A 12379-nucleotide genomic window follows, 5' to 3' on the forward strand; every position below is an offset into this window, starting at 1 on the left:
AGTTTTGAAAATGTTGTTGACCCCAAAATTCAAATATCATTCTGGCCCCAAAATGTTGTTGGCCCCAAAATTCAAATATCATATTGGCTCCAAAATTCAAATTGTAAAATAAATTACTAAAATACCCTTTTTAAAAAATACTAATTAATTAATTAATTGAAAAATACGTTTCAAAAATACGGGATATTACAAAACTAATCTAAAAGGCTCTAATTTTTAGCTTTTTACAAATTAGCTTATTTGCCTCAATAAGTTCATTTAAAAAGCTTACGGTTATATCAAACAACCAAATTAGATGATTAATATAGTCAAACCTCTAGTTTGGTTAAATAAGCTCATTTTTGGTAAAAACTCTAAAATCCAAACATGGCCGTCAAAATTCTTCCTTATCACTACCAAGTTCATGTGAGTATGTACAATGGCCTTTTTACATCAATAAAAGCCTGTAGGAAGGAAAGACGATATTGCTACACAGCTATACTAGGCTCACATCTTCATTAGATATCTAGCTTAGGACTTTACATAAAAACCACAAACAGAGCCAGATAAATTGTGTTCATAGCATATACATAGATCATTTTGAATATCTCTTTGATTAAATCCAAAACAGAAAAAGAAATTCCAGAAACATTCTAAAGTCTTACATGGATTAGTTGTAACCTCAAGGAAATACAATATCTACACATCAGTAACCCTATAACCAGATCAGACACAAGGATTCTACAAGATATGAAGTATATTATAAAACAAGAACAGTTAAAGTCGCGAAATTATGAGGAATCACCGGTCGTATTCATTAACCCCGTCACAGTGAATTTAGTTGTACTCGTAGTGCCGTCTTTCATCCTGTATAGACTGGAAAATACGTGCAGCTGATTCCCTTGTAGATTTTTGTGGAACAACTCTGATTACTCTAGTTGGCTTCTCAGTTGGAGAGCCCTCAGAAATCTGGATGGTTGGAGCCGCAGGAAAAAGAGGAAGTGCATCTCTTCCTTCCATGAGAGGAACTGTACCCGTTTCCTGTGTTCTTTCACTGGGGCTGCTAGCTGTGCTTCCTTGCAGCTCGCGTTCCCTAGGGGGGCGGGGTCTTGCAGCAGGTGCAATGGTCCCTTTCTTTTGACTAGGCACATTGACCGAACCCTGATGTTGCATGCTGCCAAAAATAGCACTGGTTCCTACAAGCTGACCTGTTTGACTATATGGATTTGGACCTGAGAACTGGTTCAGTTGCTCTACAGTTGAGCCTGATACACTTGGGCTCATCATGGGCATGCCATATGGAGGAAAGTAACCCTGCCCGCCAAAATGCATGCCTGGTGGCATTCCCATCCCTTGTAGATAAGGTGGAGTTGGCATTCCATAAGCCGGATTCATCACAGGTGTAAGGCCTTCAGGCCCACAAACTGGGCCTGTAAATCCAGGTGCAGGATATGGCTTGTATACGAGACCTTCTGAAGGGGACATCACAGGCACCAACCATTGATGAGGGCCTGGTTGATGGAAGCTCCAGGGATTCATTTTCGGATCCATATTGGCCGGTGGAAATGATGACCCTATGTTGACAGAGGAAGGCTGATAAGCTGCAGGCTGGATAGCATTTTGAGTTGGGACCGGAGGCAACTTAGCAACTGCATTCTCAGCTGTACCTTCCATCTTATCAGTTGCCTTTTGGGAATCATCTTTTGACGAGCTCTTACGAGCAAGAGCTTTTACTGCAAACTCTGAAGAATATTTCTTCACAGCAGAATCCTTCAAAGAAGATTTACCCACAAAAGCAGTGCCTTCTAGCAGCAAATCTGGGGATTCTGCAATAAGTTTTTGTACCTACAAAATATTCCAAAGGTCTCAAAATATGAGGTTTAAACACAGAACAGTAGTATCCTCTTTAAACACATAACAGTAGTATCCTCACAAGTCTTTCTATGTATCTTTAAAATACCTTTATCAATCTGTGCAACTCGAATATTTGAACAGCAAACAATCTTTGTTGACTGAAAAGAGTAAAATAAGTAGGAGTAAGAATAAGGAAAATTGAATCAACTAAAGGTCACATAACAAAAAAATGTACTTTTGCTGAGCCACATCTTAGCACAACATAACTGCATAAAAAAGACCGACCAGCACACATCTTAACAAGGACTGAATTTTATGACACACATAATACTCAAACCTCAATATACAAATGTTTCAACAAGTCAATCTCTTACATTTGTACCCAGAAAAATGAAAACCAGCATAAAGACTAGGTATTCACAGATTTCTCCGATTCTAAATGAGATTCTGAAAGACGAGATTAGAAACAAAACAATCACATAGTTATAAGCTTGGGTACAAATTCTTAAATCCTTGGGTACAAGGTAGTGGATAAAATGAAATTTGTTTTCAACACGCATCAACAAAATTCTTTAATCAAAAATCACTTGAAGCATCAGTGTTCAATAGGCATATTTGATAAAGCTTCACTGGAGGTCTGTCCCATTGGTACCCACTATAACTGTAGCATGATAAATTTATCATATTGTCACAGAATTCTTTGTTGATTTAGATATGAGATACTTGGGCCACCTCACCACCAAACTAATTTTCCTCATAATACACACCCACTGAGCACCAAGGACTTACCTAAGCATTAGTGGTTTGCAAAGCAATATCAAGGAAAGACACATAATATGTTCACCAAAGGCAGAGACAAACGACATAAAATCATGGATGATCGACCGTCTCAAGACTCGCCTCGCACCAAATGCATTGAAACTGTTCTAGATGTTTCATGATGATCCACTGCAGGAGTTTATGAAGGTTCGCCAACCCATACAATGGAGGGACTGATGATCTCCACGGCATCAATATTCCCTCCCTTAAAGCAAATTTTACACTCTGCTTACAGTATCACAAAAATATTCACCACAATCCCAGCAGTTAACATACATCCAACATATAAGATCATTTCAACAATAATTATAAAACATCCATAATACAGAAAACTAATTTAAAGATTAGTTTATTTTTGGTAAATTTTTTGGAGATTTTGAATTTCTTGCAAATTTCGTTTATGAGAGGGGGGTAAATTTGTGAAAAATCCACATCTATATATTTCCATGAAAACTTATTTTCTGAAAACCATACTACAATTCAGTTATTGATCTCCCTCTCATGTATAGTCTATTGACCAATAAAATTAAACAAGAGCATTTAGAAAATTAGAAGACCAATGGCTACACGACACCTTAATAGCATCTTGAGGAACTATATGAGGGCCTCACACATCATGGTATTTACACACCCATCCAAGCAGTATCTGACTTCATAAGAGCTTAGATCACATTATCACAAAGAGCGACATAGTAAGCTTTAGTTTACAGACAACACATATAACAATCAGCAGTCCAAAAATATTCCACCGTCCCTTAACAGGGAATTTTTATCCCAGAGATATGGTATTAATATTGTCAATATGTAACTAAAATTGTGTTAGAATTATGCAAAAAGAGAGTGGAAGAAAGTAGTAAAAAGTATATCTCCGTATATTTCTTCATTTTGAAATTGTCAGTCCTGTCACTATATTTTGGGGCGAAGGAGCATTTCATTAAAGGGAATACTTGATGATTGATTTATGTAAGAACACACTTGATACATGTCTGGTTGCCTACACTTATCATCAAACTAAGCTAAAGATAAAAAGATCACATGTAGAGAGAAAGAGCAGATGGTATGAAATTAATCCAGCATCTAAAAATGTCACAACTCACAACATATGATTTATTATATAGCCATAAATAAATCTGATCCACAATGAGGAAAAAAGATAAAACCTTAGTGAAGTACTAGAATACTTACGTGGAAATAGCGGTTCTAGCTTTCCAAAAATGTTTACGGCCAATTATGCGAACAACATCGTCAGGAGTTATGTCCAATTCAGATGTATCCTCCATGGAGGTTTCAGAGACACCATCCCCTTTATCTAAACTTTCATTTTCAAATGTCCTATATTCTTCTACCCTTTGCATTCCACTGCCAATCTCGTTATCACCCCTATAATGACATCCTACACGAGGAGCATGACTCGGCCTCAAGGAAATTTCTTTGCTAGGGTACTCCAATGGCTGTTCTGAAACACCTACAATATTTGTAGCATCTATAGCTGATACATCGTCCTCATGGTCCTGTCGTAAATTGGCATCTATTTTCTCTAAATTGATCGCTCTGTACCTATCTGGATATCCACTCTGTGCACAAGCATCTTTCCTCCAGTCATCCTTTTCCCTCATCAATATATCAGATGAGTGTCTTGTAGGAGCATCATATACTCTTGAATTTCTTCCATCTAGATTTTTTATTTGCTGCTCAGAGATGAGGTCTCCACTATTTCTGTGGTCAGTTTCTGTTTCACCGGGACTTGGAAGCGCTGTTGAATGACCTGAACCTGGATGATTGCGTCTTCCCTCGTGCATATTATTCTGAGTTTTGCCATTATATCGCTTAATTCCAGGTTGAGAAAATATGGGGACCATAAAATCATCCTCTTCCAATGGCTGCTTCCGATTCTCCCCCTGTACCGGTCGATTTCTTGCATCCACCACTTCTGGACGACTGACTTGAACCTCGTCATAAGATGAGGCAAAGGGTGGCCGATAAAGAGGAAAGTACATACTTTGTTCATGGCCAGTACCCTGCATACATAAACCATACACAAAAAAGAAGCAAAATTCTAATCGTCAACCAGACCTGATCAGTATAAATGTCAATGAAGACTATGCACAAACAGGAAATGAACATACAACTTAATGGAGAAGAGGACCTTAATAAGTGCAGAATACAGATCAAACAATACAAAGCCAAATTTATAACATAACTCATAGGGCCCATTCAAATTACAACCTGTAATCTTGTTTCAGTTTTTATGCCAATTTACAATGCTAAATGATTAAAATGTCACTCGATTCTCCATAGAAGAACAGAAAGGATGGAAGGGAGGAGAATAGTAACAATTCCCCTGAAATTTTGAAGCTGATTTTATCACCAATGATGCAGCAAGCAAGGGAAAACATAAATAAAGGTAATAGACAAGAAACCAAACAGCAAGTAACAGGACCACAGCAGATCCATATTAATTCTACAAGGTAATAGCCAACCCTCTATTGCTTTATGCTATCAAACTCTCGATACTTACAGAATCAACCTTACCATTAATATGCTTATGGGTGAAGTTATGAAGTTACAAAGGATGCTTTGATCTCATTGTGGTCATAGGCTGAGAATTGAGCTATGACAGATCAAGTCTACCACTGTTAGTAAGCACCTCATGCATTGGTTGTACATCTGAATCAAGCTTTGGGAGAAACTTTCTCCACCAGCAAACAATAGGTGATGTCCTTGTTGAAATGCTAATTGCCTCTTTATTGTCACTAATTAAATCCTTACTTAATTTACTTATTTACTTATATTATAGGCCTTTATATAATATCAATATTAAAAGGATGCATGTATGAAAGTGACCAACAATTTATCATTTTTCAGATCTTGTTGGAGCCATTCAATGCGAGCCTTTTTTCACTTTCTGTTTGCGGGGGGTGAGATCAACAACCAAAAAGCTCATGTCAGTACATAATTTTAAGATGATGCACCTTGAGTATAGAGACTCATTTATCAACATTTAAACCAATCAAACAGGCAGACTAGAGATGACAAATGAATGCAATAAGGCTAGACATTTTCACAGCAGATTGACTTATTTGTGTGTAAGAACGAGTTTAGAGACATATTAGAAAACTGGGTTGATGTAATTCACCAACCAGATTGAATGATCGAAGTCAAAGACTAAAAAAAAACAAAAAACATAGGAGTTCTAAAATAGAAAAGTCTAAGTTCCTCCTAATAATACATTCCAAATTCCTACAAGGGTTAAGGACTATGCTTTCCACTTTCAAATAAAAATAGCAAGCGAATTGCTACAAGAATAACCATAATCACACAGAACTAATTATGTTGTATAAAATAGGTAGGTAAGCTAGAGATAACAATATCATTCAAGTATTCAACCGAGTCAATTGAGGATAAGGAATGCTTCAGTGCTTCACATCAGCTAATTGAAATGTTAACGTTTCCGAATCCCCCTCCCCCACCCCCCACCCTACAAGATTCATTTCCCACTCTACTTAACCTTTCTTTGGTCAGGCAGCTCAGAAACACAGGGATACCTCTACCTCTATACCTGTGGCATTCAACTGCTTACTGACATACTTCATATCCACACGTTGACAAAAATTCAGTCAAGTCTTAGGCACACCAAAGGCAAGGTCCATATATTTCAATATACACAAAGTAACTACTAAGAAAAGGAATGAGCACTGCAACAACGCTTCAATCAACTAAAGCACAACAAATCTACTAAGAAAAAGAATAAGCACTGTAGCAACATTTAAATTAATTAAAGCACAAAAAATCACCATCAAAATATATATGAGAACCGATATATTTATGAATTGAAGAGCCATAAAATCACACCTGCATTGTTGAGGTAGAAGGAGCCATAGTGTTGTTGCTATTGTGATGAGCACCAGAATTGAACCGCGGTTGGGATGGTATCGTAAGCTGCTCATAGAGAGCCATCTTATTCCTAGGAGGTGCTCTTGGACCTCCTTTCCCTGTGTCATTGACATGTAACCTTGGAAACATAGGTCCCATCATTTTATCATCATCTTTCCCTCTCTTCATCTTCTTTCCCCACTTCTCTATAAATTCCTCAAAATCAACTAACTACCTTGCTCAATACCCAATTATCCACAAAATTAGCAATCAAACCCTCAAAAAAACCTGAATTATCCCATCAAATCACCATACAAACAACCCCTTAATCGAAAACCCCAATTACCCCATTGAATTACCAAGCAAACAACCCCTCAATCAGAATCCAATTACACCATTCAATCATCAAACAAACAAACCCTTAATCAAAGCCCTCAAATCTAATAAGTAAACTGAAAAAACACCCAATTACACTAAAATTAAACACAAAACCTGGAAGTTTCAAATACCCAGAACCCCAAACCGCCAGAAATTGCAATCGATTGAGAAATAACAGCCCAATTTTAAAGTGAAAAGGAACAAAATTAAATAAATTATTTCAAAGAGGACATAAAAACCCAGAAAATTTACCCTAACAATGAAATCCCTCAGCTTTTAAGCAGACCCAAAAGCCAAAATCTTTGTTAAATATCCTCCTTGGGAACAAGCAAGTTTCCTCCAACTCACTTAAAAAGCTAACCGACCTGAGAAAATTATCCCACAGCAGTGAAAAAGAGTTCCCCAAATTTAAGAAAAATCAGCAATAACAGACAAGAAATCAATGGATATTTCTAATTTATAGAGAGAGAAAAGGAATAAAATCTAGAGAGAGAAACAGGAAATGATGCTGTTTTTTTTCTGCAGAATTAGGGATTTTCTGATAGAAAGATTGAAGCTTTTTTCCTTGTAGAAAAGAGGAAAGAGCAAAAAGTGTTATTGAGGTTGTGGGTCCTGTTTGGATAGAGCTAGAAAACTCCCACAATTTATTTATTTTTATTTTTTTCGCCAAATTATATTGTTATTCAAAAATTTTGGACCTTTGAGTTTATTATTAATGTTATCTAACCAAACAGGGAAGAAGGAAATCATTAAAAAAAAACTATAATTTAAAATTTATTATTGGTGTTTGGGTCCAATTTAGTCCAATTGGGCCTAAGCACTAAATGATCCAATTAAAAGCCCAAGGTCAAGGTTCAACTCTCCAATTGTGCTAAAGTCAAAGGTCAGCCCACAAAGCAAGCCAATTGGGCTAAGGCCCAACCTCTCCATGTATGATGAGGTATAAAGGCCATCATATTGATACATTCAAAAAGGGGGATTCGGATTCATTCATAGATTCATATGTTCATTCATATATTCTGAGATATTCCAAAAAAGCCTCAAGCAACAAACTCTCTTGCATAGTGTCTTCTTCTTACACATTGTACTGACTTTAGCATCGGAGGGGCCTTCCTCGGCAACACCCCCGAGGCTAGTTTACGTGTGTTTACTGTGCAGGAAATCTTCGGCCCAACATAACTTGGACCGAATCCAGCCTTCTCCATTTCAGCGGACTTTCGGCAAGGTCCCATTGTTTTCACCCGAAACAATTTGGCGCCGTCTGTGGGGAAGACTTTCAAAAATCTTTAAGCCAAATTCCTAACCAAGATCATCTTGCAATTATCTTAGCAGCAATGGCTAAGAACCGCAAGAGCAAAAGCCTCCGTCAAGGAGCGGGCGAAAAGCCTAAAACCCCTACACCATCGCCCTCGCCGGACCGGAACTCTCCCAAGGGTGCCGGCTCGGGGGGAGGATCATACAAGGAGGATTCCCTATCTCCCGTAATTCATGACTCTCAATATAGGCCGGGCCACTCTCGGTCTAGCAGGGGTCAGTCCGATCATAGGACATATTCAGTGTCCCAAAGCCAACCATCGGCTGCGCGCCCTCATTCCCACACTCGGCCGAGGACCCCTTTGACGGGGCCCAGCTCGGAAGAGGTGGCAAGAGCGCTGGCAGTACTCATGGAGGCGATGAGGGCACAAAATATGCCACCACCTCGTGATCGAACTCCTCTGCATACCCGGCATCAGCGGAGGAAGTTAGACCATGATGGTGGGAAGCTTCCTTCCTTCCGGGAACTGGAAGAGTGGGAGGAGGATTCTTGGAAAAATGAAAAACAGAGGAAAAAGAACCCTCAATTTTTAAAAGGATCCTCATCCTCAAGACCAGAAGCGCATAAGAGCAGCAGCTCAGCTTCTCGGCCAGAATCTACTCACCGAGAACCTGAGACTGTTCGCAGAAGCGTCCTTGACCGACTCGGCGGCCAGGAACCGAGCGTGCGTAGTCGCCTCTCGTTCCCTGCAGCCGAGGCCCAGACTTCCCAGCCAGGGACGAAAACCACTCCTACCTCTCTAAGAGGGCGGAGCGCGGTCCCTTCGGCCAGGAACAAGGGCAAGGCCGTTATGCTACCCGCTAGTTCACCATTCGAGCAATGGATACTGGAAGAGCGCGTACCCACGGTTAAAATCCCTTCGCACATCACATATGACGGGACCACGGATCCGAAGGACCACGTGGCCTCGTATGAGACTCATATGCATCTTTGCCCCAGATCCGAGGCGACTTGGTGCAAATATTTCCCAACCACTCTCAAGGGGGTCGCGCAAGCGTGGATCTCCAAGGGAGTAAGGCAAGGCTCCGTAACAGGGTGGGATGATCTGTCCTCCAAGTTCAGGAGCAAGTTTTCCACGGCAAACCGCCGAGAGAAGACTACCGCAGAGCTCATGAGTCTGCAACAGGGGGAAACCGAAAGCCTCCGAGACTACCTGACCCGTTTCAGTAACGAGTCATCAAGCGTCTCCCAGCTGGACCAGGGGCTAGCCGTTTTCGCAATGCAGAATGGCCTTCAGCCAGGAAAGTTCCTAGACTTCATGGTCATGCATACCCCGCAGACTTTGGAGGAAGCTCTTAGTGCTTCGGATAAGTTCATCCGAGCCGAAGAATGGAACAAAGCGAAAACCCAACCTCAATCCGGGGGAGGGAAACAGAGGCAAATACCCTTGTCTGAAGGCCAAGGCCATAAGGCAAAGGGAAAGTCAAAGGCCCCGGAGCAATCTTTGGCCAACGACCCAAAGAAGGAAAGATTTGCCTCATACACAGGCAGATACGAGTCCTACACTCCGCTCTCTCTTCCACGCGCCAAAATTTACAGTGTGACGAAGGAGGAGCAGAGTTACCGAAAGCCGAGACCACTCCCAGAGTGGTATCAGCGAAAAAATAAAAATCAGTGGTGTGAGTTCCACGAGTCTTCGGGCCACAACACTGAGGAGTGTATCCAACTGAAGGACCAGATAGAGGACATGGTCCGGAAGGGATACTTGAAAAAATACATCGCGGATCACCGCGAGAAAAAAGAATCCGAGAGGTCAGCAAAGGACCCTCGGCAGGACCTTGATTTCCCCCGGAAAAACAGTAAAAAGCCGGAGGGGAAATTCCCTCCGATCAATGTTATCTCGGGAGGAATATACTCTCGGAGGGAGCACAAGCGCCACCTTAGAGCTTTGACTCACCAGGTGAAAAACGCTGACATTCAATCTCCCCAGTCGCCGGTGCCGAACATGAGGTTCACAGCCGCCGACTGCCGGGGGATTACGTTCCCTCACGAGGATCCGTTGGTGATCATCGCCACGGTGGCCAACCACGACGTCAGTAAGGTCCTTGTTGACGGTGGCAGTGGAGCAAACATTCTGTTCCGAAAGGCCTACAATCAAATTAAGCTGAAGCCCAAGCACCTTACGCCGGTACCCTATCCGGTATCCGGGTTCAATGGGGCTTCAACTTATCCAGATGGGAAGGTGACACTTCCTGTCACCATCGGTTGCGATGAGGCAGCCCGGAACGTCATGATTGAATTTTTGGTCATCGACGCTCCTTCAGTGTACAACGTGATTTTGGGGAGACCCATAATTCACGAGATCCAAGGGGTCGTCTCAACTTATCATCAGCTGATGATTTACGTCTCAGACGCCGGCTTCCCCGAAAGGATACAGGGCAACCAAAAGGACGCTCGAAGGTGCAACTACCTCAAGCCATCCAGTAGTCGCCCAGATGACGACAAGGATGAGGAGGAGAAAGAAAAAGAAAGAGAGCCAAGCACAAAAAAGCCGAAAGGCCTAAGTGCTTCGGCCCAAGGATCTGTACCCAGAGGTAAAGGGCCCGAAAGGGAAAAGGCTAGCTCCTCAGCTGAGCCGCAAGACTCAGAGAGCCAGCCGAAGAACAAAAAGACTGGGACACCTGCTGATATTGGCAGCAGGCCAGATAATGAAGAGTCCAATCCATCAGCAATGGACATGGACCAACAGACTGAAACAGTTGAGTTGGCCGAAGGAGACGCTGAGAAATGTGTAACAATCGGGATGGACCTTGATCCGAACACCCGTTGCGAACTTATTCAGCTCCTTCGGGATAACAGAGATGTGTTTGCTTTCTCGGCAGCTGATATGCCCGGGATAAGTTCAGACCTCATCTCCCATAAGCTTAATGTTGACTCGACGTGTCGGCCAGTTAAGCAAAAGAAGCGGAATTACTCCGCCAATAAGAACCGAGACATCGCAGCCGAGGTCAAAAAATTATTGGAAGCAGGATTCATTGAACCTTGCCAATATCCAGAATGGTTGGCAAATGTGGTGATGGTTCAGAAGCCCAATGGTACCTGGAGGATGTGCGTTGACTTCACGGACCTAAATAAGGCTTGTCCAAAGGATTTCTATCCCTTGCCGAGAATCGATCAGCTAGTCGATTCGACAAGTGGCCATGCCTTGCTTAGCTTCATGGACGCATTCTCGGGGTATCATCAGATCTTTATGCACCCCGACGATCGAGCCAAGACAGCATTCGTCACGAACGCTGGGGTGTACAATTACAAAATGATGCCCTTCGGATTGAAAAATGCGGGGGCAACCTATCAAAGGCTGGAGGATCAAGTTTTCGCCGATCAAAAGGGCCGAAACATGGAAGTCTATGTTGACGATTCGATCGTCAAAAGCAAAAAACTAGAGGACCATGTAAAGGACCTGGCTGAAACTTTCGCCACCTTGAGAAAGCATCAAATGAAGCTGAATCCGAAGAAGTGTGTCTTCGGCGTGAAGTCAGGGAAATTCCTGGGGTTCATGGTCAGCAAAAGGGGGATTGATGCCAATCCCTCTAAAGTCAAAGCGGCGCTCGACCTTCCTGAGCCGAAAACGAAGCGGGATGTTCAGCGGCTCACCGGAAGAATGGCAGCCCTCTCGAGGTTCATTTCCAGAGCTTCGGATAAGGGGTTACCTTTCTTCAAAGCCCTAAAACTCCGAAAACAAAAGAGCTCGTTTGGGAGGAAGAGCAAAAAGACGCCTTTAAACAGCTTCGGGAGCATCTGGCTCAACTCCCAACGCTGGCTAGCCCAGCTGAAGGAGAAACTTTGTACCTATATGTGGCCGTTAGCCCAGCCACCATCAGCGCAGTATTGCTGAAGGAAGAGAGTAAGAGTCAGCAACCGATCTACTTCGTCAGTCATACACTGACGGATGCCGAGACTCGCTATCCTCTACTCGAGAAAGTTGCTTTCGCGGTAGTAGTAGCTGCTCGGAAGCTGAGGCCCTATTTTGATTGCCATCAGATAGTGGTTTTAACTGATCAGCCGTTGGAAAAAGTTCTCGGCAAGGTTGAAAAATCTGGTAGGCTAGCCAAGTGGGCTTTTGAGCTCACCGAATTCAGCATCAGCTACCGTCCGAGGGCTGCCATTAAGGCTCAAGCCCTAGCGGATTTCTTGGCCGAATGCTCATACCAAGAAGCGCTA

General features: G+C 42.2%; 1 protein-coding gene across 1 annotated transcript; it reads right to left on the reverse strand.

The window, feature by feature from the left end:
* Positions 1 to 542: 542 nt before the first annotated feature.
* On the reverse strand, positions 543 to 7535 carry LOC110684543 (protein EARLY FLOWERING 3-like). Its single transcript, XM_021860990.1, has 4 exons — positions 6505 to 7535; positions 3838 to 4670; positions 1940 to 1991; positions 543 to 1824 (listed from the first exon to the last, which is right to left on the reverse strand). Exons 1-4 carry the CDS (start codon positions 6712 to 6714, stop codon positions 817 to 819), a joined length of 2103 nt encoding a protein of 700 aa, XP_021716682.1. The 5' UTR covers positions 6715 to 7535; the 3' UTR covers positions 543 to 816.
* Between the last annotated feature and the right edge of the window lie 4844 nt (positions 7536 to 12379).

The sequence above is a fragment of the Chenopodium quinoa genome, unplaced genomic scaffold (genome assembly GCF_001683475.1).
Source record: "Chenopodium quinoa cultivar QQ74 unplaced genomic scaffold, ASM168347v1, whole genome shotgun sequence".
Lineage (NCBI taxonomy): Eukaryota > Viridiplantae > Streptophyta > Magnoliopsida > Caryophyllales > Amaranthaceae > Chenopodium > Chenopodium quinoa.

Coding starts and splice junctions, on each gene's coding strand:
- LOC110684543 (XM_021860990.1), bottom strand. CDS start 6,714: ATGAAGAGAGGGAAAGATGATGATAAAATGATGGGACCTATGTTTCCA. Junction 1,992..3,837: donor GCTAGAACCGCTATTTCCAC/GTAAGTATTCTA, acceptor TACTCTTTTCAG/TCAACAAAGATTGTTTGCTG. Junction 1,825..1,939: donor AGTTGCACAGATTGATAAAG/GTATTTTAAAGA, acceptor AATATTTTGTAG/GTACAAAAACTTATTGCAGA.